At 35.9% G+C, this 27,266-nt stretch overlaps 1 protein-coding gene across 1 annotated transcript; it reads left to right on the forward strand.

Moving 5' to 3' along the window:
* LOC115423256 (neuronal acetylcholine receptor subunit alpha-2-like) lies at nucleotides 1–27,136 on the forward strand. The gene is made up of 6 exons (XM_030140041.1): nucleotides 1–239; nucleotides 7,253–7,404; nucleotides 17,909–17,953; nucleotides 18,037–18,146; nucleotides 21,069–22,503; nucleotides 25,371–27,136. The coding sequence occupies exons 1-6, from the start codon at nucleotides 185–187 to the stop codon at nucleotides 25,494–25,496; spliced, it is 1,923 nt and encodes a 640-aa protein (XP_029995901.1). The 5' UTR covers nucleotides 1–184; the 3' UTR covers nucleotides 25,497–27,136.
* The last annotated feature ends 130 nt before the right edge of the window (nucleotides 27,137–27,266 follow it).

Raw genomic sequence — 27,266 nt, forward strand, 5'->3', positions numbered from 1 at the left:
ATCAGGAGAAGCTGGCATGGACTCACACATGGCCTCTCCATCTGGCTTTTTAACCTAACCTGAACCTCCTAAAGAGCTGAATTGTGTGATTTGGTGACCACTGGGATGCCTTACCAACACCAACTCTGAAGTCCAGCAAGTGTTGGAGGGGGTTTACTTAAAGAATTGATTCCTGCTTAACGCCATGATGGATTTAAACAGATGTTTAATTTTACTTGTCTTCATTCTTCCCTCAAAAGGTAAAGGATTACTATGTTTTATTCATTCATTTATTTATTTTGCACTTAATTACTCCTTTTTGTTTCTGTAAACGAAAAAAGCTCTATTGACAGAATTAAAGGGAACTGTGAAATACAGACTAACAGAAATATCCACAAACACACACTATAACCTTCAGGAGATAAAAACTTTTTTGTTTTGCTTTGGATGTTTTGTAGAAGCAGCCTCTCTGTTGCCTAGTGACCTGGCTTTGTGTGCCTAGTTCAGCAGCTGCATTCACTTGTACAGAGAGAGAGAGAGAGAAAAAAAAAAAAAAAAGATTATTTGCTGCTCATACATTATTCCCCAATGAATGTGCATTGATCAAATAAGGACAGAACTAGGTCCAGTGGTAAACATACTGGATAACTAACCAGGATGACACTGTTTGGCTTGTGCTTATTTCAGGCAGAGATGTGAAACAGTACTCAATTCCAGGTTTTGTACCAAGTATATCAGGATCATTTGCTCTACTGGTCTTGATTGATGTTAATTGTCTGCATAAGTATCCTGACGGGAGATACTGGTTAACCAAGTAGAAAAGCACCTATAGTATTTAAATGGATTAATTTAAGCTGTGCTGGAGGAAGCACATAGTCATTTAAAGCAGTTTTGATTGGTCAACAGTACTGAGAAAACAGGTTCAGTGTGTGAGATTCCCATATGTGAAGTTTCTGTTGGAGTCTGTTTTGTGCAGTCGTATGCTGACATTAGTTAAATCCATTGGCTACATTTATGACAACATTATGTACACTGATTTCTATGCAAAAATTTCTGTTGTGTGGTTTGTTTTTACGACAAAAGCTATTAGTTGGGTTTTGAAATCTTCACTTCCTGTCTTGAGATTTTCTACAGCAGGAAAAAAAAAGATTTTCTACAGCAGCAGCAGCAGTGTAACATTTACTACAGTTAAACAGCAAAAACAGTTAACTAATGTCACCAAATAACTATGCAGACTAACACAAACTTCATGTAAGGGCATAAAGTGTCAGAATTGGATTAATTTGTCAAATAATAAAGATTTAAATAGGTCAATAAAATAAATTTTATTTTTCCAATAACCAAGTTTATCGTATGTCATGGGATAAAGGAAAGGAGTGAGTTGCAACAATAAAGAAACTAATAAACTCACTAATTTTACCTAAAATTATTGTATATATGAAGGTTTGAAAATGTCAAACCAGCTGTCAGACAATTATTGTGAAATGCTCAATTGCCTTTGGAAAAAGGCAAAAAAAAAAGATTTCTTGAAACTTGAATGAAGGTGGAAACAAAAATAGCCACATTGTGCTGTATACAATCAACAAAAACATTTAACAGGAACAGTCATGTTAGGAAGTTTTACATTTGCTTAAGCAAATCTTTGTTTTAACTCTAATTGAGCTCTATAGTAGATTGAAGATCTTGTTGAAATGAGGATTTGTTTTCTTAATGCATAAAGACCCAAACATTCACTGATTTACTGATTGAAAATGTTTAATACCTGTTGATCCACTAATCCTATCAATACATGTAAATAATTGCTGTAAAATACAGTTTGTCATCTTTTCATGGTCATCAGATATGACCCATTTGGACATTCAGAGGCTTTGTGGTGAACGTGGAAACACTGTCATCTTCTACAACATTCATTCACCACTAAAACCCATGGAGTTGGATAAATGACAGTGGATGGAGACCCTGGCTCTTATGTTCACTTAATGTTGAAAAAGTATAATTTCCCTCATTTTCTTATGATGTGATCTAATAACCTTTGAAATTACTTTGAGCTTTTATAAACATCTACATGATCAGTGAATTAAATATAAGAAAATACCTAATTTTCAAAAAAAAATGCCAAATGCAGAGATAACTAGAACTAGCTGGTACAGTGAGACTGCGAATGGCTCATTAAATCAATCACCACCAAAATGTAATCATTTGTTCTTTGTGCCAGTATCAACATTTCCTGAAAATTTAATCCAAATCCATCCATAACTTTTTGAGTTATCTTGGTAACAGACAAACAGACAAACCCTGATGAAAACATAACCTCCGCTGTTCCTTGGTGGAGGTAAATGTTATAGCAAATGGTGATAAATCACTTGGGAAAGACAAAAAAAAAAAAATTTGGAAGTTGTGACAAAAATAGTTGTGGGTCTTTAAGGGTTAAAATGAGATCCCTTTTTTTTTTTATCACCAAACAAGCTGGACCATGTCTTTTCCTATTTTTTAAAGGCTGTTTTTGTTGTGCATGGTCAAAGAATTGGTATTTCAGTTCTATAACGTATGAATACCTGCCTTTAAAGATACCAAAGCAGATTGTTCCAGATTAGCAGAGGCAGGTGACATTACGAACACCACCCACCTCCATCTCAACCCCATCATCTTAAAGCCTGCTTTGGAATCTCCCAGAGCATCCCTTAATTTAATATAAGCTGTGTTCAACAGATATCCCACTGAGCTGATGTGATGAAACAAAGTCAGGTGCCATTTGACAGTTTCACTCATCTGAAAACAAAGGAGCATTTCAAGGTTGTTGAGGCATCCGAACATGTCAGACAAATTCAGGAGTAAACAGGAACAGAAGTCGTGTGGGAAAAACAGAAAACTATATCCATTTAATAAGATATTGATCCCTTGCCAGTAAGAATGGAGGATGCCAGTTTTTCAGGCAACTGAAGGACAGTCCATCAGCTTTGATTGAGTGGGTGGGAGGACCTGAGAGGAAGGCCAACAGCATGGCAACTACACCTGTGTCCATATTTTAAGATACAACTTTGAACAGCAGAGCCGATTGAAAGAAAAATGTAAAAAGTCCTACACATGAAGGATGAAGAAACATACAGCGGTGCGATGCCAAAAGAAAACAGTGAGGCTGGTTAAATAAATCACAGTCCATGATATATTGCTCTGCCAGTGAGTTACCTGCAGAAATGCACAATGTCCAGACTAGAGAAATGCCTAATTCAATATGAAAAAAGATTGAAATACAAAGGACATTGTACTGTACAAGCTTCAGGACGTTCCCCGTCCCTTTAATTGTTCCCGGACCTCATTAGGTCATCCTCGCCGCTATGTGAGTGGATTCTAAAGGGCCGAGCACTCAGATTGGGTTGCTCTATCACAGCAAGGGGGCAGAGGGGATGGGGGAGGAGGGTGGTAGGTGGGGAGGGGGGTGAGGCGAGTCGGACAAAACGGCTCGACAGAGAGCTCCATCAGCAGATCTGTTTGGAGACGCAGCGGATGTCCTCACGTGCAGACGCAGCCTTTGTTTCTTCTGCCCTCCTTTCATCTCCCACTCTCCTCCCCCTTTCCCCATTTGTCTCATCTCTCAGATACAGTCTCATGTAACCATACGCCACCTGTGTCTAATAGAGGTCACCCCTCTTTGGGATTACACTGCACCCATAACAATGGATTTACAGTGGCATTCTTCTATCTGTTAAATCCATTTTTGATGGATATTCTGTTCTGTGGTGTTATTAATATTATGCATGTGAATTCATGGTTTCTACTTGATGCATCAAGAAAAACAGAAAAAACATGAATTGATTCTAAGCCCATATCAGTGTAGTGTGTGACATATTCATGTTCATAGTTGTGTATTCATGAGCATAGAATTACCTTAAAATAAAAATCTTCATTACCTTTAACCCATAAAAACCCAGCACTACTTTTTATGACACTTCCCAAATTAAATTTTCTTTATATCTAACCTTTCTTAAGTGATTTATCACTATTTATTATAATGTTATCCTCTGTATTTTGTATTTTATCAGTATAAATCATGAATTTTCCTGTATTTAATTTACTGATCATGTAGATGTTCATAAAATCTCAGACTGAAGTGGACTTTTTCTGCAGAGAAAACTGCAGGAAAAAGTGACTTTTTCAGCAAAACATATCATTAACTGAACACAAACCAAACATTTCCACGTTCACTACAGAGCCTCTGAATGTCCAGATGGGTCACATCTGATGACCATGAAAGGATGACAAACTGCATTTTCCACCAATTATTTAAATGTATTGATAAGATTAGTGGATCAACAGGTATTATATGTTTTAGATCAGAAGATGGTTGTGGTTGGTGATGGTTGTTTGGGTTAAATGAGCCATTTATATGTACCGAGGGAGCAGGTCTACCAGGTATCTACGTAGATCCCTCATAACAGACAAACCAAATAATTGGCTATATGTAGAGCTCTTTCACCAACAGTCTGTAATTGAAGTAGGTAAAGTAAGGTAGCACGAAAAGTTTCAATGTGATTACAAAAACATCATTTACTTGAACATTAATTACTTAAACTACTTATTTGCAAGTATTCTGTGGGGGAGTTAAATTTACATTATCAGTAAATGAGAACAAACGTTACATTGATGCTTCTATACTCTTTGACAAAGACAAGGAGAAGGAGCCACCTGGAAAACAAAGGTGACTGGTGATTGGTCAGGTCATGTGTCCATCTGCATGATGATTTGTTGACTAACCACCTCTTGCATGTGACAATAGATGAAGCAACCATGATTTTACTCATTGGTTTAAGAGTGCTATTTTGAAGCCAGGAATTGCAGTTTCGTTCTTTTGAACCTGAAGTGACCATATTTGGACAAAAGAGAACAGCTGGAGGAGTGACAGGGTGATGAGCAAGGTAATGCTATAACACAGCTGTAAAGCAGTATGCTTCATCAAACTTTTATCTAACAAAACCATTTAACCATCTTGTTAGTCATTTATCAACCAGGACTATGTCAGACCTGTATGTAAAAATGCATGTGAAATACATTTTATTAGATAAATAAAAGCTTTGAAAGTCAAACTCAAGCAAAGCCAGAAATAGCAGAAATCAAAGTCTTCTTTTAGCTCTAAAATCAAAACAATAGAAGAAAAATTTGAGATGGATGACCAGAACCTTATTATATTGTCCAAATAAAGCAAATAAGACCACAGTGATTCATAAAATAAATCAACATAGCATTTTTAGGGAGAAGCGCCAGGACTTTGGAGCCAACATCTAGTGTCCATTAGTGGTATGACACTTAAAAACCCTTTGAGATGTGTTCCTTAACTTTGGCTGGTGCAGAGTGAAAAACACTATTGCTGGTGAAATGTTTTTTACTCTCTTTAAGAGCTCTTAAAAATTTCCCCAGAAATTTGGATTTTCCAAATCTATTTTAAAAATGTGAAAGGGCTCTGAAAAGTCATCAAGTCTAACAAGAACATCTTTAATCTTTTGAGGGGGATTACTCACGTTTTGTGTGTTTTTAGTCCCCACTCTTGGTTCTACTAACATACTACGGAAGAAAATTCAATTCATTTCACTGGTAGATACCATTAAATTATAAACACCAGACCTTTAATCTGATTAAAATAGTTTACATCAATGAGTCAATAAATGGGTAGGCGTCTCACCATTTTAAATATATATAGAAATATGAAGTTTTGACTTTACAAAACAGAAAACAAGGACAAAAGTCAATGTCATCACAAATAAAAATGCATTTCAAACCAACTCAAATAGCATTGTTGAACTTCAGACTGTATGTTAGTACCACCTGTAGGTCTGTAGGAATGAATGCAGTAGAGTTCATTTACTGACATACTTCAGTAACAGCTAGTTTACTACAACCTGATTCCAAAGGCTAATGCAACCAGGCCACTAAACTAATGAGAAAAGTAATGTGAAGTTGATAAGTAACTTTAAACCATTAAATCAGTCACCACTGCTTATGTTAAGACCACTAATGACAACGTCTCAACACATGGTCTCCTGATCAAAACTATAAGAGATGATGTTAATTTCCGCACATTGCAGATGTGTTCAGTTATGACCTCTCCCAATAAAGCTTCGCCTCCTAGCATAATTGCCTAACTCATACACAAATGGACAAAAGTATGTGGACTCATTGAATTCTGGTGTTTCTTTTCCAACAGGGGTCTGGGATACAAAACAATGATGACAAATGTCATAATGAAGTTTTAGATTAGGATAAATATCATTCCTTGGTTGTTAACTTTGCTCCCAAAATGCCTCAGAGATGATTTTTACTTAATTTCTCTCAACAATTACTTTTTATTTGTTCTTTTTTTTTTATCCATGATTATGATTTTAAATGTTTTGTCTCTAAATAACTACACTAATAATTCTCTAAATAATAAAAAATCATGATAATTATAATAATAAATATTAATTTTCTACCACAACTAACCATCTACTTTCTTCACAACTCAGTTAGGAAGAAAAATCTCCCATTAAACTATATGGACAAAAATATTGGGACACAGCGCGGCTACAGCTGTAAGATGCCCTGTTCATGCTGATTTAACATATAAACATGAATATAAATAATCAACATGATATTTATCACAATATAAAACTATATTATGACATTTGTCATTACTGTTTTTGTAACCCCAGACCCCTGTTAGAAAAGAAACACCTGAATTCAACGTGTCCCAATACTTTTGTCCATTTGTGTATGAGTTAGGCAATTATGCTGTAAGGCTAACATTATGTACTGCATGACATTTAACTCAATAATATAGCCTATAGTTTCATTTACATTACATACAGTTATATATATTCATGGTACTTTATTTCATTACATTCTAAAGCAAAATAGCTGTAGTTTATGTTGAATACTTTAGCATCATAACTGGAATATGATGTCACTGACAGACGACCTAATGACATCAACCACACAGTGAATGAAAATATAGAACATAGATTCAGTCATTAATACATATTTTGATGCTCCATGTCGTGGTGTTCTCTAAATGGAATTAACAGGAACCTGAAATTCACTTGACTGATAATTTTTGCATCAACCAAGGTCATTAGACTTCCTCTCCTTGTCTCTTACCTTCACGCTAATCTCTTTGTTATCCCTTCATGCCCAGTATGGACCTGTAACTCCCTGTACACATTATGTCAGTCAGGTTTGAGGATAAAAATGACCTTGTCCTTTGAGCCTTTCCTGATGTCTGTAATCTTCTCTTCTGTCCTCTTAGTTTGTTTTCAAGCTGGACCTCGGGCACATGCAGAAGAGAGGCTGCTCCAGGATCTGTTTGCACATTACAATAAGCTGTCCCGGCCTGTGGAAAACACTACAGACACTGTTCTGGTCCACTTTGGACTGTCTATTGCTCAGCTTATTGATGTGGTGAGTCAGAACACACACCTTAGTTTCACAGGCAAAGAAACAACAAGACATCTTTCAACAGGTTGATTTATGAAGATTATGTCAGGAAGATGTGGACGCAATGTGATTATGTAAATGAAATTTATAAATGAGTATTCAATTCAATGGAACCATGACACAACCAGTTCCAAGCTACATCCGGCAGATAGACAGATAGATAGATAGAGAGAGAGAAAAAGAGAGAGAGAGAGAGAGAGAGAGATCTGAAGTATAAAAACACAGATAATTAAACTGTAAGGTGCAAAATAAACTGTACACTTTAATATGATGAATTTGAAAATTGAGAAAGAAAAATGTGATGAATATTTACATATATTAAACACATCTTATCAAAATAGGAAGGAAGAAATCTGATTATTTTTTGATTATTTTCTCAAATTCAATTCTGTATCAGTTCATAGTTGCCAACAGCAATAATAATAATAATAATAATAATAATAATAATAATAATAATAATAATAATAATAATGATATTTATTAGGGACAAACCAATACCACTTTTTTCCAGACCGAGCACAAGTACAAGTACTTACATTTGAGTACTTGCCGATACCGAGTACCACTATGAGTACTTAATAATACCATTACAGTTCTTAGTTACTTTTGAAAATGTGCTTTATTGTCATTGTCATTAGTCTGACAGGAACAAAGTAATGTTACTGACATTTAAGGCATTGAAATGAGCATTTCTCAATCAATCCACCAGGGGTCACCACTCCTAATTAACCATTTTGAACAAATACCACAAAAAAAGTAAAGTAAAGTTTTTTGAGAGGAAGAAAGTCAGTAATAATAAACATGGAGACAACAGAGGTAACACTAATGTGGATACTAATCTTGATATTGATGAGGGTAGTTGTCATAAATATGTCAGTAGTTTCTCACCAACTCACAGTCTCTCTTTGAAAAGATCCGCTACAGTTCCCGGTGGTATTCTCTGTCTGGGTACGCATCCACGAGCACCTGGAAAACGGATGGAATGTACGCAGAGGATGGACAGAACTCTCCATCTGTATCCGTCTGTGTCTTTAACGTTACTTGCAGTCACCGTCATTTATTTTGAAAAATCTCCACACTACTGACATTACGCCTCCGCTGCGTACCTGCTTCACTTAACTGCGAATGTCACACTGCCATAAGTGGCATCGATGCAGTTGTATCAGAGTACTTTTACTAGTACGAGTACAAGTACACACGCTGAGTATTGGACCCGATACTGGTATCAGTATCCCTAATAATAATAATAATAATAATAATAATAATAATAATAATAATAAAAACAATAATAATTCTGAGCTGGCACATTTGGATAACATTTTTATTCATATTCAGTGTACATGCTGAATTTTGAAAAATGATGTTACAGTATTTCTGTTGACTAAGAAAAACTACCTCTGTAACTCATCTAACTGCCACTTGGAGCCAAAATAACATGCAGCCTACAATATAAACAGTAGACATCGCCGCAGGACTGACTCCCACTATTTTGACACACAATTAGTTGACAGTCCTTGCTCCACAAGCCCAGCACAGTGAGAGTCGCTCTGGGTGAAGTTGTCTTCTCCTGTGGGGTTTTTCACTGCTGTGCTTCAGATGTTGCTGAGGAAGCAGCCGGTGGTGGCAGCAAAGCAGCAACAAAAAGACTGAAGGGCACTACTGTACGTAGAGTAGCACTCTACTACTGGTGCATTACATACTGATGACGTCTTCAAAAAGACAAAGTATAGGTTGTATGTTAATGTGTTCCACAGCTGAGTGCATGTGGATAAAGTGACAGGAAAATGGAACATCTAAAGATATTTAAAGTTAAGCTTTCGCACACTGGGGGTGTGATGAATATATGATATGAAAATGGGAAATAGTCGCCCACAAACACTATTCATACCGACAGAGACGCAGATTTGCAAAGACTGCACCATTTGTTCAATAGAAGGTCCAGCTCATTCTCTAACAATGGACTGAACATCATTTGCAGCTTTTATCTGCAGCCTGTGTGTCTGACTACATTTCCACACAAAAAAAAAAAAGTTTTTTGGCCTTATTCTGCAAAAGACAAAACTCCTAGTAAGCTGTTTACATGGAAAATAGGAAAATTAATATTCCATCAACCCATAAAGACCCAGTGCTACTTTTATGTCAGTTCCCAATTTCTTTTTTCTCTCTATTTAACCTTTATTAAGGGATTTATCACCATTTATTACCATTTTACTCTGTATTTTGCATTTTTCAGTGTAAATCAAGTATTTTTCCCGATACTTAATTTACTGATTATGTTAATGTTCATAAAAGCTCAGAGTAAAGTTGAGGGTTATTATATCAAAAACATAGAAAATTTAAGAGAAAGTGACTTTTTTTTTTTTTTTAACTAAAATCTATCATTATCTGAGCATAAACCAAGTGTGTCCATCCACTGTCATTGATCAAACTCCAGAACCTCTGAATGTCCAAATGGGTCATATATGATAACCATGAAAAGATGAATAACTGTATTTTACACCAATTATTTACATGTATTGATAGGATTACTGGATCAACAGGTATTAAACATTATAGACGAGAAGATGCTTTTGGTCGCAGGCAGGTCTTTGGGTCTTTATGGGTTAGTATCCCTGTTCACATGCAGCTGTGCATACACCCATTGAAATACCATTTTTCAAAGTTTTTCACTGGTGGCAGACATTCCACAGTATGACCTCCTCATTCTGTCCTCTAGTCATTGTCTGAAAAAGGTCAGATTTCCAATGTTTGTTCATATCCAAAACCTGTGGATATCCTCTATCACAGGGGCGTCAAACATGTGGACAAAACAGGCCCACCAAAGGTTCCAATCTGGCCCACAGGATGAATTTGCGAAGTGAAAAAATGACACTGAAGAAATTAACAGCCAATGGTGTTGAGCTCATTTTAGTTCAGGAGCCACATTCAGCCCAGTTGTGATCTCAAGTAAACTAATAGCATAATAACCTATAAATATTGACAGCTACAAATTTTCTTCTGTTTAATGTGAAAAAAAAACATTACACTATGAAAATATTTATTTTAACAAACTGTCCTTTGACAATAAAATGTGAATAACCTGAACCAAAATGAACAACCTGAAATGTCTAAAGAAAATGAATTGTAATTTTAACAATATTCTGCCTGTTAAAAGTTTTGTGCATTTGTCGATCTACTGTGATCTGTAAGTTGTGTTAATAATAAGTTGAGACATCATATTGTAGAAATTGTTCTTATTTTAGCTCCAAATTCAAAACTCCTAAATTTTAACAACATTATGCCTGTCACCAAATGTTTGTGTAACACTGTGTGTAATGTACATGAATAAATGATAAGGTGAGGTATAATATTGTTAAAATTGCATTTATATTTCTTATGAACTTTAATTTTGTCAGGTTATTCATATATTTTTTGTGAAAGGATAGTTTGTAAATGGAAAGATTTTCATAATTTAATGTTTTTTTATTGCACTAAAACAAAGAAAAAACTTAGGTTAGGTTAGGGTATTATGTTATTATTTTACTGGTCTGGCCTGCTTGAGGTCAAACTGGGCTGAATTTGGCTCCTGAACAAATAAGTTTGACATAGTTTTGACAAGTCTGACTTTAGCCATAAAGATCCAGAACAATTTTTTGTGGCGACTTCCAAATGCATTTTTCTCTACCATATCCTTACATTACCTGCCTATCGAGTGATTTATCACCATATATTCTAATATTATTTTTTGCATTTTTTTCAGTGAAAAGCAGGTATTTTCCTTTGTTTCATTTACCAAACATGCAGGTGTAAATAAAAGCTTGATAAATTAACAGGTTATTATGTCAAAACAGAGAAAATTGAAAGAAACAGGATTTTTTCAGCAAAATATATCCCTAATTTTACAAACAACCATTGTTGTAGATGCTTGTCAAAATACATGATTTAATGTTGCAGAAGACAACTGTGTTTTTATGTTCACTGCAGAAAATATGGATGCATCTGAAAAAGACATTTGATGCTGCTGAAATGCTGAGAAACTGCATTTTACCTGAATTATTTCCCTGTATTGATGGGATTAGTGGGTCAAAAGTTCTTAATTTTTCAATCATTTTAAATCAGCCGATGCTTTTGGGTCTTTAAGAGATAACGGTCGGTGTGTTTCTCCTTCCGATCCGAACTGTGAATTTTTCTTTGGATATCAGTCTCTCCCAGAGAGGATCTTTGTCTCTAACTGAGGTGATTAGAGCTCTGTCTCACAACCTGCAGTAAAAGAAGCAAATGTGACACGTTCTCAATGTATTTTGTATGTTTTAAAAGAATCCTCAGAAAAACAATGTGGGCATATTACACATTTGTTTTTCCCTGGAAAATGCAGGTAGACATGATTCCTGTCAAATTCAGAATAATAGTGGAATATTATTGTCGATGTCAACATAGCCAGTGTGTTCTGTTGTGTTGTCTGGGTTTATGTGCAGTATCCAGGTAAAAAAACATACAAGCACTCAACTGGTATATGTTAATACTGACACTCTAACTGTTTTGTGATGCAGACTCTCACATCCTTAAGCTCCTTGTCTTTGTCATTTTTGTGCCCTTGTTCATACAAAAACACTGCAGTTATGGAAAGTTATGTTGTTGTGGCAGCTTGATTGGTTGATTAATACATGTACTCACAATGCAAAAGCTTAGAAAAGTCAACGCTCTTCTGAAAAATAAAAAGAAACTTTCATAGAGTAATGTATGTGTTCAATGTGAAAACACTTAAAATAAAAAAAAATTAGGAAATTGCACAAATTGAGAAAAAAAGCCTAGATATATAGATATACAAATTATGCTATGTTTTTAGGAGCAGTGTTGTTTTAGGCTTTTATGCATGAATTGTTAATAAAATAGTGGTATTTTTTTTAACATAAAACATATCCATTTGGATTTCTTCAATATCTTATTTCTTTATCATAATACCCAGAGATTCCATGGATTCCATGCATCAACCGTTTGACGTGATGGTATAGATTTTATCAGGATAAACATCCATAAACTTCTTTACACAACGAGAATACATCACTGATTTAAGAAAACATATTATTTCAGTGTAAAATGTAACTGTCCACTGTGGTGAATGTCATGAATCAGTGATTTTATTCAGTGAAACATCAGTCACTGACACAAAATGACAAAAACCATAAGGATTAAACTGAACAAACTATTCCCTAAAGTATAAATTATTAGAGAATTTCCATGCAACCACATGTCTTGGATTAATTAAACAATATATCAGGATAACATAAGACTTTATTTATCCCACAGTAGAGAAATTCTAGTGTAAAAGCAACTTTTACAGTAAAGTGAACTTAACAAATATTAAGGAACACAATGAGACAATAATTAAGAGTTGGAATCACTACTGCAAATAATGGCATTTCAATTAGACTGAATAACTGTCCACTGCAGTAATGTCATTTATGAAAGGGTTAAAGGGGTTATTGGTACTGTTTCTACATTAAAATATAAAAAAAAAAAGACACAGTAAAAAGCTCTGTCATTATGCTAAAGATGTCACTGTTTTGTTATACAGAAATGTGCACTGAATTTATTCCCACCACCGTCCATGAGGTCACTGTTAACATACACTCACTCACCACTTTTTTATTAGCTGCATTTATTCAACTGCACATTAATAAAATAGTTTAAAAGGCCTATCACGTGGTGGCAGCCCACTGTATTTATACATGTAGATATCTCTAGGGTTTAAAGAGAAGAGTCAAGAGAGAAAAATATCTAATGAGCAGCAGTTCTTTGTTCCAAAATGCCCTGTTAGTTCTAGAGGTCAGAGGAAAACGATCAGAATGGTTCCAGCTGATGGAAAGACAACAGTAACTCACACAACCATGGGTTAGATCTGAGCAGGAGAGCATCTCTGAACACACCACAGGTCGAAACACTCACTGTAGGTAACCAGGTACTAGTTAAGTGTACCTAATAAAGTGGCCAGTAACTGTATGTGACCACTAGAGCAGGGTGCTTCTATGAAACTGGTCCCTAAAAACAGGACATGGGGGCTAAAAATTGAAACCAGATGTAGACTAATGTTATGAAGCAAGTTTGGAGGCACTTTGGGTCTATTTTAAAAAGAAATATTTACTGAGATAAAAGAGAAACTATTTTTCAGATAAAACACATTTTTCTATTCTTTTACATTATATTTAATACAAAAATCTGTATGTAACACGGTCAAAAGGACACAAAAATTATGTGCTACTATTCTTTTTAAATATCTCTTTATTCTCTCACAGGTACTTTTTGGGAATTGAAGTAATTATACAGGACAGAGCGTTTCACAAAAATGACTGCTGTTGCAATAACGTCTGCGATTTATATGTATTTAAATGGGCAGCTTCTGCATGTAACACGAGTGGACGCAATGGGTTGCATACAAAACTGGAATGAGACTGCTGATTCCTGAAAAACCTACATGTCTGGGCTAGGAAAACCACTAGGATCATCAAATTTAACAGTGTCTTTATTTATAGTGCTATATAAGACCATTTCAAGCCATGTGGTCCAGATAAAACCCACTGACACCTAGGTAGCTTTTCATGTCCCAGTTTTGGTCCTATTTTTGGACCCAATATTTTATTAAAAATTCATTAATTTTGAGCAAGAGTATAATTTTTTTTGCATTTATCTGAGGTCATCATTGGGTACATCCTAGAGCACAGGTGTCAAACATGCAGCCCGGGGGCCAAATCTGGCCCGCCAAAGGGTCCAGTCCGGCCCCTGGGATGAATTTGTGAAATGCAAAAATGACACTAAGATGTTAACAGTCATTTTAATTCAGGTCCCGCATTCAGACCAGTTCAATCGCATAATAACCTATAAATATTCACAACTCTAAATTTTTCTCTGTGTAAATATAAATGTTTTCATGTATTTAGACTAAAACAAAGTATAATTTTGCAAAAAATCTGAATAACCTGAACAAATATGAACAACCTGAAATGTCTTAAGAGAAGTGCAATTTTAATAATATTCCACCTGTTACTAAATATTTTGTGTATCTGTAGATCCACTGTGATCTGTAAGTTATAATGTACATGTGGAAATGATGAACTAAAGCATAATAGTGTTAAAATTACAAATTTTTTTCAGTTTGTTCATGTTATTCACACTGTTTGAAAGGATAATTTGTAGATGTAAATATTTTCATAATGTAATTTTACTTTTTTCACTGTAAAACATAGAGAAAAGTTTGGAGTTGACATTATTTATAAATTATTATGTTATTATTTTACTGGTTCGGCCCACTTCAGATCAAATTTAGCTGAATGTGGCCCCCGAACTAAAATGAGTTCGACACCCCTGTCCTAGAGGGTAATGTGTCTAAATTTCTCTTTTATTATTGGGTCTAAAAAAGCTGGAAAAGTGCCAGGTACCAAAATGTACCCAGTTTCATAGAAGCACCCAGCAACAAGTGTCACTCTGACGGTCTCCCATGGTGATGAAAACAAACACTAAGGCTGAGTCCAAGTCCAAGAAAGTGATAAAACTAGGAGGACTGCTGTTGTTTTCATCAGCAGACACAGCTCTAAACTAAGACAATAAAGTTTGATGCCAAAATGGCAGCGTTTCCTCTACATGGGTGACTTTGATTATGAAGCTGATGAAAATATAGCATTATTATGTTATGTTTATTGCTGTTCATTGTTTCAGGACAAAAAACAGAGGTCATTTGTAGATTGACTGTGACTGTTTTCTGTTTAAAAGCAGAGCTAAGCAAACAGAGTTATAATGTAGATCATCTGTGGATGTTGCGATTAAAATGTGTTGTCTGAGTTTTTGTGTAAAGAAGAAAACTTGATCACAGCATATTACAGTCGCATGTAAACCAGGAGAATGATTCTCTGTTTGGTGAGTGATACACTCTGTGGAGATACAGTGTTAATTCTGTGGCAGTTTTAGCAGTAATCTAGTATCAGTCTCCCCTGCTGTTGATAATTTGACTAATCAATACTACACACAACCCCTCTAAGTTCCTTTTAAAATGTGACAGTTACAGATCACTACATAGCATTAAAAACACGATGTGTAAGTACAGAGACCTGAGGAGTCTGAGTGTGTTTTGGCTGTTTTTTAGTCCATTTGATTTTGTCTTTATATTTCTCATTTAACCCATAAAGACCCAGAGCTACTTTTGTGGCAGTTCCCAAATGATTTCTTCCTCTATATTTAATCTTTCCTAAGTGATCTATCACCATTTATTCCACTATTATACTCTGTATATTTTGTGTTTTTTCAATGTAAATCATGTATTTTCCAATTTTCAATTTACTGATCATGTAGATGTTGATAAAAGCTCAGATTAAAGTTGATTGTTATAATATCAGAAACAGAGAAGTGACTTTATCAGTAAAATATATTAATAACTGAACATAATCCAAATGTTTCCAACCACTGTCATTGATCCAACTCTATGGGTTTTACTGGTGAATCAATGTTGTAGAAGATGACAGTGTTTCCACGTTCACTGCGGAGCCTCTGAACGTCCAAATGGATCATATCTGATGACCACGAAAAGATGAGAAATTTAGAATGAGAATTTTACACCAATTATTTAAATGTATTGATAGGGTTAGTGGATCAACAGGTATTAAACATTTTAGATCAGTAGATGGTTTTGGTCACCTGTGGCTGTTTGGGTCTTTATGGGTTAAAAACTCTTTCCTTGCCTTGTTTGGTATCTTCTTTTTTTGGTACAGTGTGACTTTACAGTTATTTTTTTTCATTTAACATGCTGTATTAAAACACTGAACCTGAAATCACACAAAAAAACATGAAACCTGAGTTGGAAGAACTTCCATTTTTTACTGGTTTTCACCAAAAACATGTTGAACAAACCATTTTCATAACTTAGAATGAATATTTAAATGGAAAACTTAAAAAAAGATAATTACAAATTTTGCAAACAACGAAGTTACATACAACTGGCCTTTTTTTAAGGGAAACTATACGCAACTATTTATAAAACAATCTGGTGTCACAACATGATGCATCTCTTTCCCACCAAATGACTGTAACAAGTTTTTTTTTCACTATTATTATTATTATTATTATTATTATTCAACCTCTTCCCAAACATGATGACGGTATTGCTTAAAAATCTATTTTTTATTTTTTATTGTCGTCGTCTATCGTTGTCTGCCATCCATTACAAAACTTTCAATCGTCTTCTTCTCCAAAACTACACTTCCGATTGACTTCAAACTTGGTATACAGCTTCTTTATGATGATGTCAGCAAAAGTTAGTGAAATTATTTGGATCCGGATCTGATTCTGGATTTGGTGCAACTTTGAAAAAATGTCCTCATTATAAGCGATAGGAAGTGGATCAATGCAATAACTCAGTAAATATAAATGATATCAAGTGTAAATTTCTACAGTCCAGCCCTAATGGGGAGATGACCAAAACATAATGTCCACATGCTGATCAGGATCTTCTTCTGGATCCGGGAACTTACGGAAAATTTAACATGGGCTCTTATGGGGAAAAAATTTCAATCGTCTTTTTCTCCAAAACTATAGTTCTGATTGACTTCAAACTTGGTATACAGCTTCTGTATGATGATGTCAACACAAGGTATTGAAATTATTTCAATCCAGATCTGATTCTGGATTTGGTGCGACTTTGAAAAGTTTTCCCATTATAAGAGATAGGAAGTGGATTGATTCAATACATCAGTAAGTATCGATGATATCAAGTCGGAATTTGAATTTTTTACAGATCTGATTGGAATATGACCAAAACATGGGCTATTTCTTTAATATAATAAATACACATAACTGGGTGGTAATAAATGGCACCTGGATACATTTCCCAAAGCTTTTAATTTGGCTGGTAAGCTACAGGGCCATTGGTCCTATTTTTATTGTGTATCATACATCTGGTTTTAACTAGCCTTTCCACACCAGTGACATCACAGTATTACTTTGACATCTGCACTTTCACACAAGTTGAAAAGAGACTCAGCGAGGCTCCATCTGCTGATATGTCATCTTAAATCAGTTTGTGATTTGGACAAAGGGTGTATCCAGTGAAGGGTTAGATGACTTGATTAACAGAATATAACTTTACATTTTACAAGTGTTTGATACATTTTTGGCTTATTTTGTTAATTCTGTTTATCTTTTACTCATTGGTTATTTTGCTTTTTTTCTGAATGCTTAATTTTTCATCATTTATCTATTCATTTAAAAATTTTTACTGTTGACATCAAGTTTTGGGGTTTAATGCACAGCAAGAATTACAGATATTTAATCTTATTTGTGTCAATAAATAAATGAATGAGTCTACCTATCATTGGTAACACATTTGACTGAGCATAACCTATTCTATGTATAGTATGCATAAAAAGATGTCATGACTGTGATTTGCATTTTGAAAAATGAGTGTCATAATGACTTTCCTTTTTTATTATTATTAACATGAAATAAGGATGAAAAGAACCAGATGATGACTACAAATGTCTGGGTCAAGCAGGTATGTAACGATGCTGTAAAAACACTTCCTGGTGATACTGAGCAAAAGCTAATATAAAACTAACGATGCATGTTGTCCTTAAGGAATGGAACGACTACAAGCTCCGCTGGAACCCAGAGGAATATGAAAATGTCACCTCTATACGCATACCCTCTGAGATCATATGGAGGCCTGATATCGTCCTCTATAACAAGTAAGGACAAGAGCTCTCATGTCAATGTGAAGACACCCTAAGCAGCTCTTTTGGTTCTGTCACATAGGTAGTTATTTTCTCAGAAATTTGAAAAGAAAAGCCTTATTTTTTTGGCAAAACTAACCTGATGTAATGCTCAGATTTGGGTGATTTAATGCCAACAGATGGTATGGTTGGAAGGAAAGCAAACCAGAAGATTCTGTTCTTGTGCCAAACATACTTGTCCTGTACCAATGTCATAAAGTAATTTAGTTGAAATAAATGTGAACAAGGTCAGCCTTAATGGATATGGTTATAAACATAGCACAGTACATTGTACAAACCAATACATTAAGCAGGGGAATTAGAAGATGAAATGTAATTGGATGTTTTTCAAATGGCCTTAGATAAAATGCATTCAACGTGACTGCTTCAGGTAAGGCTGTAATCATTTAAATGAAATGAAGGAAATCTGCTAATATGAAAACTGCATTAGAAAAGGGACATGAACTAAATTACTGTCACATATGCATAGTTAATGTGTGACACAAATACAATTGCACGTTCTATCATTCGTAATGAGCATTGATAGTTTATGTAGAAAACTCATTTCATACATATACTGGTAAGATGGACTAATAAACCATATTAAATAATGGTAAGCAAGATAAGAGTTGGGGAATTATGTTATATTTAAAGGACCAAAATGTATGATTTAATAGGATATCTTGTATGAGATGTAATATGAATGTTCATCATCATAATTATAACCATTGGCTTTTATTCATGTGACAACCTTCAGGGCTGATAAATGAACCCAATACTGAAGTATCAAAATCTCAAGAAAATGAAATGTCCACCACGGGGCTGACTCCAAAAGAGATTCAGTCTCCTTAGACCTCCGTGTCAAAATGGCCAATTTTATAACAGAAATAAACATACAAACAACAGCCTGGTACAAAAACAGTTTTGGTCTCTATAATCATTTTAAAAAACTAAAGAAAAAAATAGGTAATGTGTTGCTGTTGTCATTGTACATAGTGTTTAGAATGAAAAACAAGTAAATGTAAATTTGTATGTAACTAGTCGTAATATCACTGCTTTCTTCCATACCGTCCCAACTATTTCCTATTTGGGGTTATACACCGTTGCCCATTGAGTTGCAATAATTTTGTTTGCAGACACATTCCACTTTTTATTCCTTTTCATACACATCAATATTCACTGTTGATCTGGTGCAATGATTACATACTATGTCCCAGTTACGTTTTATCTATAAATCACACTGTCATTTTCATTTCATGGGAAGAGGTCAAAATATATCATTTCACCTTTATCAGCAACAGTGTATTAAGCCAAAAAGTTGGTGACCATGTCATGCATCTTGCAGTTTACAATCAAATGGATGGTGTCACTGAGAGTTCATCAAATATATACAGTGGATTATGTACAGAACCACATGTTCCACAATGTTATTTCTACAGTAACCCAGTAAAATGTACAAACTAATGGCACACACCTGCCATTTGACACCCTCATTTCCATAGCAACAGCTCATTCTGTTTCTCTTCTAACTGCTGGCTGTTGTGACTTTTTGTTGCTGAATGTAATTTGTAGCATCTTTAAATATGAATGAGGATAGTAATATTGAGTTACTTGCCAAAGTTGCATTTCCAGTACTGATGAAACAGGGAAAATACAAATAAACACAATGGTTGACAATTTCTCCCATCAATACCTGGAGTTCCTCCATCATTCAGAGGAGTTGGTGGCACCACTAATAAGCAGAGAAAACTACCGAGACAGCATTTCACTGGGGGGACAGATGATAATACTCTGTTTTTTAGTGGCAGTCCACAAATACCGGAGAAGTTGACACCATCAGCTGCTATGAATTGAGCTGATTTCACACTGCTGCAACTTTTTCCTTCAATATCCCAAAACTTTTCTATTTCAATACTAATCATGAACTTGATTCATGTCATATTTTTATGTGCCTTAGTTCCCTCATATGTTTGGTCAGTTTTAGGCTGTTTAATAGTTGGAGTATTGATTAAATTGTATATGATCCAGACTTCAGAATAAAAATCACAGACTGCCAACAAAAATGTGTTATGTGCAACTAGACTAAACCATTTCATGAGTAAGTTAAAAGCCCTGGAAAGATTGTGTAGTGTAATTTTTTTTTTTTGCACGAATGCTTTATTGCTTGGTGCTGTGTAATTGAAAGAATATAAGTGTTTAGATATTAAAATTGAACCAGATGTCTACCCACTGAACAAGTCTTCAAATATGCCAGCATTTGGGTCCAACCCCAGTGATATGTGACATGACAAACATTTTAGAGCTGATTATTGCTAAGTGTGCAACTTGTACAAGTGATTTGGAAAGTTGAAGCTATCACTGCACAAAGACACAGTAGAGACAGACTTTTAAGTAGGAAAACATCTCATGTCCAGCTGTTCACCTTTTGAAATGCACTATATATCATTGCATCAGATGTGATGTGATCATGCCAGCATTTGCCTCTACTCATGGAGAATGATGATAATCCTGTGCACATTAACAAACCCTGAAAAAGTTTGGGTCCATCCACCTGTGGCAAAGTAAAAACATGAGTTTCCTAGTCACAAGCTGCTGAGCTGAGTTGTACACCCATCACTGTCACAATCAAGCTGTTCAAATATCTGCCTGGTCATGTTGTCCATTTACTCACTATTGTCACAGGGTTCCACTGACAGAATATTACTTTAAAATATTATTAATGTGAAAACCCTTTCAGTGTAATGCATTTCATGAAGAACGTAGCTACTATTAACGAATTAAGCTGGAGATTTTAATGAATGCAGAACATAAGACACATTATTCTTAAAACATGAATTTTGAGTGACATGAGTTTTCCATCTGTGTTTCCTGTTCTATGTATCTGTTCTCCATCTTCAGTGCCGATGGTGACTTCGCAGTAACTCACCTCACAAAGGCACACCTGTTCTATGACGGCCGCATAAAGTGGATGCCACCGGCCATTTACAAGTCCTCATGCAGCATCGATGTCACCTTTTTCCCTTTCGACCAGCAAAGTTGCAAAATGAAATTTGGCTCCTGGACCTACGACCGTGCCAAAATTGATCTGATCAGTATGGCCAGCGATGTGGATCAGATGGACTACTGGGAAAGTGGAGAGTGGGTCATTATAAATGCAGTGGGAAAGTACAACACCAAAAAGTACGAGTGCTGCACTGAGATCTATGCAGACATTACGTACTACTTCATCATCCGGAGGCTGCCGTTGTTTTACACCATTAATCTTATTATCCCTTGTCTGCTTATCTCTTGTTTGACTGTCCTTGTGTTCTATTTGCCATCGCAATGTGGAGAAAAGATCACATTGTGTATCTCAGTGTTGCTCTCCCTAACAGTGTTCCTGCTACTGATCACAGAGATTATACCGTCTACATCACTGGTGATTCCACTGATCGGCGAATACCTGCTGTTCACCATGGTCTTTGTCACACTGTCCATTATTATCACTGTGTTCGTGTTGAATGTACATCACCGGTCACCACAGACTCATGGTATGCCTCATTGGGTGCGGAGAGTTTTCTTGGACTTGGTGCCTCGAGTCCTTTTTATGAAACGCCCGCCTGGTACTGCCAAGCAGCACTGCAAGAAGCTCATTGAGATGATGCACCACCCTACCACGATATCTGCAACTGGAAACTCACAGTCCTTTTGGGCGGGGTTAGAGACAGGGTTGAGACAAATGGGCCAAGTAGAGAATACACTCTCAAAGACGCCAACAGACAGTCCAAAAATCCTTGTTTGTTCCCCTTCTCCGCCCTCCTCCCCTCTGGCAGACCCCGATGATAAGGATCATCCACTGAAGCCCAACATTTTCTGCCGTTCTCCTTCTGGCCAGTACTCAGTTCTTTCAGAAAAGCTGAACCAACGTGGACTCAACTCTTCTGCTTCATCTGCTTCCCAGCTGTCCTTGCCCCCAACTTTACCCCTGGGCCCTCTTCGCTGCATGTCCATGGAAGAATCCAATAAACTGGCCCCAAATGGTCGCTCACACAGTGTAGAGCAAATGTGTGACCATCAGAGGGAGCTTCCTCAGAGGGCAGGTTATCGGTGTCGCTCCCGCAGCTTCCAGTACTGTTGTCTGCACGATGAAGGGCCTGGGGCTACAGGGGCCGGTAGGGTAAAGAAACAGGCCCTTATAATGGAGCTAGCCAAAACCCTCACAGCAGAGTCAACTAAAGATGCAAGTACCCAGCAGGACACTGTGGTTCCTACTATTTCCCCAGCTATGCAGCATGCAATAGAGGGAGTTCAGTACATCGCTGATCATCTCAGGGCAGAGGATGCAGACTTTTCAGTAAGTACACACAGAAGTAGATTGTTTTAATCCATAAAGACCCAAACATCCACTGGCAACCAAAACACACTACTGATCTAAAATGGTTAATACCTGTTGATCCACTAATCCTAGCAATACATATAAATAATTGGTGTAAAATACAGTTTGTCATCTTTTCATGGTCATCAATATGACCCATTTGGACGTTCTGCAGCTCCGTAGTGAACGTGGAAACACTGTCATCTTCTACAACATTCATTCACCAGTAAAACTCATGGAGTTGGATCAATGACAGTAAATGGAGACACTTGGTTTATCTTCAATTAATGATATATTTTCCCGCAAAAGTCACTTTCTTCAGTTTTCTGTTTTGAGCTAACAACCTTTTAATTTACTTTGAGCTTTTATGAACATCTACATGATCTGTGAATTAAATATAGGAAAATACTTGATTTACACTGGAAAAAAATCCAACTAAAGAGAATAATATTATAATAAATGGTGATAAATCGCTTAAGAAATATAAGTTAAATATAGAGAAAAAAATCACTTGGGAACTGCCACAAAAGTACCATTGGGTCTTTATGGGTTAATGTCATGATCAGATCTGGTATTAACATGTTGTGGTGTAGCTCTTTGTGTAAAAGTGTCTGTCCTTGATTGAAAAATCTTTTCTGTTGTGACTGTATTTGTGTGACAGTTGCCACAGTCACAAAAAGAATTCATAAAAGGATAATGAACTAAAACTATCATAACCCATAAAGATCCAATGCTACTGTTATAGCAGTTCCCAAAATAATTTTTTCCGTCTATATAACCTTCAAGTGATTTATCACCATTTATTATATTATTCACTTTATTTTCCATTTTTCAGTGACAATTACATATTTTCCTTTATTGATCATCTAGATGTTCATAAAAGCTCACATTAAAGCTGGGGGTTATGTCAAAACAAGTGACTTTTTCAGCAAAAATATCAATACCTGAAGTAAAAACTTCATTTACTGTTATTTAATAAACTCTCCATGGGTTTTACTAGTGAATCCAGTGGGGTCCAAAAAAGTTAAATGGTTTTTATATATATATATATATATATATATATATATATATATATATATATATATATATATATATATATATATATACACACACACACTGAAGCTTAGATGTAAACGCACATCCTGAAAAGTAGCAAGACAATCAAATAGCAAATAGGTCACCTTGAGGCCAAAGGACATTTAGCTCAACAGGAAAGTTGGAAACTAGGGTTTGATTCCTGGCCAAAGCAACATTTATTTTTTGTAGATTCTCAAACAGGGGGGTGTAGTGCCAAGAGTGCCGGTAGGTAAATCTGCCATTGGGTGAATCAATGTTGTAGAAGATGACGGTGCACCCACATTCACTACGAAGCCTCTGAACGTCCAAATAGGTCATATCTGATGACCACGAAAAGATGACAATCTCCATTTTACACTAATTATTTACAATATTTACATGTAGTGACATGATTAGTGGATCAACAGGTATTAAATATTTTGGATCAGTAGATGATTTTGGTTGCCTGTAACTGTTTAGGGGTTTGAGGATTAAAGTGGGAGAGGAGTAATCGCATCTCAAGTGGACAGTTATGACTGGATGCATGAATGTATTAAAGACACACTGAGGCAACATAGAGATACAATCACTCTGGGCCATGCACTTATGGCCATATTCCTTCAGTTTCATAATTAAGTGTTTATAAGACACTTGAAATTTTGGAAATACATTCATAAATATAACAAATATTACATGCTTTACATGTGTAACTACTTGAACACACCACAGTGACGCCCCACTGCTTTTTCCTCCACATAAGGAAATAGAATATCCATACAAGCATGACCTAAAAAGTAATGCTAATGTTGTTGTTTGCTGGGAGTATACAGTATGATATTCTTGGTTAGCACTTTGTTGTGGCAAAGTTCTTGTGGCAAACTGATTAAAAATTCAATAAGGGAGAAGATCTGCACATGCCTGTGTCTGTGCTGAGTCTAGGATATTAACTGCATTTCTAAGCTGACTGTAGCTTGCCTTGCACACTGGAGACAGCTGTTAGCTTAGAACTGGAGTTAGGTAGCTTCAAAAGATTGTCTCTCAACAGACTCCAAACACAAAATTCACAAAAGTACATGAGCACGTTTAAACTCTGGTTATAAACGTAATATCACTCTGTACTAACATGTTATTTTTCACCTTTGTCATACTGAATATTACAGTTTATTTTTGCACCTTACAGTTTAATTATCCAGTTTTTTGTTTGTTTTTTTTTTTGTTTTTTTTTATCCAGGTCTGTTTTTATACTTACACTAATTTATTATTTGTAGTGTACTATGTATCATGCTGCTGCTGCACTGTTATAACCAAGTTAGGGATCAATTAAGCACATCTGTGTTCTCTTGTTCACTTTGAAATGCTTTAGTAAATATGGGGGAACTGTGAGGAGATCATGAAGTAAACAAGTTTACAGTGTTTAATCCAGATTTTGAGCTGCTGCGGAAAAAGGAACAACAAATGTGTGTAAATGTTACAAAAAACAGAGATTAAAAAAAAAATAGTGTATTCAGTGTAATCAGTCAATGTCAGTCCCATAGAGCTCTGTCTATCTGGAGTCAGAGAAGGCCTGTTTTTAAAACAACAGTTATTTAACCTTGAATTTTTCAGAAGAAAGACAAGCATGGAATGACTGACATTTAGGAGATAGCAGCTTCATAATGAAAAAATCAGCCATTCGAGAGAAATCAATCAAGGGTGAAAACTGACAGCTGGTAAAAAAAAAAAAAAAAAAAAAAAGGTTGTGTGGTTTGAAATGTGTAACGTCCCTCTGTGCTGTTTCTCTTGTGTTCTAGGTGAAGGAGGACTGGAAGTACGTGGCCATGGTCATTGACAGGATATTCCTCTGGATGTTTGTGCTGGTGTGTATCCTGGGATCAGTGGGACTCTTTCTCCCTCCTTGGCTCGCTGGAATGATCTGACATCTCACCATCAATGGATATGGAGTCTAGAAACACTGACCAGAAACACATGCTATCCTATATTGCAAAAAGAAGAAGAATTTCTGATTTATTTATCTTTTAAGTTACCCGTTTTCATGGAACCGCACGATTGCCATTGCCCCAGGTTACACAGAGGTTACTCCCAAAGAAATTAGAGGAAATATCTATCATGGATTCCAATGGGCATATAAATTCTTTATGAGGGCAAAAGGGCAACAGTGAAAATATCTTTCCGCACCACTTCATTTTGACATTGAGCTTTATAGCTCAAGCTGTCAGTTTGTGAAGAGACAGTGAAGAATGGACTTTGACTTATTCGTAACTGATGGACACACTACAGATAGACCAACATATTATTTCTGACATGGAATCAGTTATTGATGAACAATGAAAACAAAATTGTGAGGATGTCAGGCATTGCACATTTTTGCAATGAGACCCCTCCTCTTTGTGACTTTCTATTTGCAGTTTGAGTATTTAATGAATTCGGTATTTCTTTCCACCATTTTACTTTTACGACACTGAGCCATTACAGAGGTAATGTGTCAAGGCCTAGTCAGATCAGTATTCTAAAGGGGAGCGTGCAATTATCGGGATGTCATTCAGAAACTGAATATAGAATTTATACCTTTGTTTTAATTAGTCTATAATCCTAAAACCCTAAGTATGTTGGAAATGTGTTTTTTAATGTGTTAAAGTAGAATGTGCTGTTCAGGCTAACACACTGAGCTAGTTCCTCCATGAAATCCGACAAGTTTCAGTCATATTTGTTTTTTCAGTAGCTCTGAACTGACTTTTTCTTTCTTCTGTTTTATGGTGGTTACTTTTCAGGTTAAAGGGCCTTTGTCACCTCTTACTGTGAGTGTGGAGCAGGGTTATTATACCCTAAGTAACAGGTCCAGAATGGACTAAACACAACTGTCTCTAATGAGGTACTAATGTCTGGCAGCTTAGGCAAAGGGGATTCAGTTGGTTTTACCTTCACTGCCGGATCCCTCTACGTATTTCCACTTAACCTTGAAAGGGATAGAGTATTTTATGGAAAACAGGGTTTTAATTTTTTTTCCATAACAGAAAGACCCAGAGGTTCAAAAATTCTGTTACATGGTCAAGTGTGCAGATTGGAATTGTGCATATTTGTGATGTTACTACTATACGGTCATACTAACACCTGGTACGTCTATGTGATGGTATCCATGGCACCAAGAAGAAAGGGCATGGGCAGCAGCTTATTTACATTTACATCAGCTAATACTTAGTTTGGAACAGAGTTGAAACCAGGGGTATGACATGGAAAAATGAAGAATATGTGTGGTATTTTCACCTGAAACTTATAGGTTTTGCCCTTCAGATAAAGTTGATGCTAGAATGGATCACCTGGATGGACTTTCCACTCTGTGTCACTATGCAGCTGGGACCGGTTTATCAGATGATACTATGCTAAAATATGTGGTTAAACTGCTAGCATAGCACACTAATAATAATCACTATCTCACTTAGATAACGCATTACATGAGTACATATATACCCCATATAGAGCAGACCTATAAAGATGTAAACAATGAGACATTTTGCTCATTATAAACCCTCTGCCAACTTCTGTCCGAATGGGTATTGTAATCATTTTGTCGTCTGTCTGTCTGTCTGTCTGTCTGTCTGTCTGTCCGTCCATTCAACGACATGATTGCATTATCTAAAGAATGCATTGAGATATCTGCACCAAATCCATACTGTGGATGCATCAGGGCA

The sequence above is a fragment of the Sphaeramia orbicularis genome, chromosome 7, assembly GCF_902148855.1.
Source record: "Sphaeramia orbicularis chromosome 7, fSphaOr1.1, whole genome shotgun sequence".
Classification (NCBI taxonomy): domain Eukaryota; kingdom Metazoa; phylum Chordata; class Actinopteri; order Kurtiformes; family Apogonidae; genus Sphaeramia; species Sphaeramia orbicularis.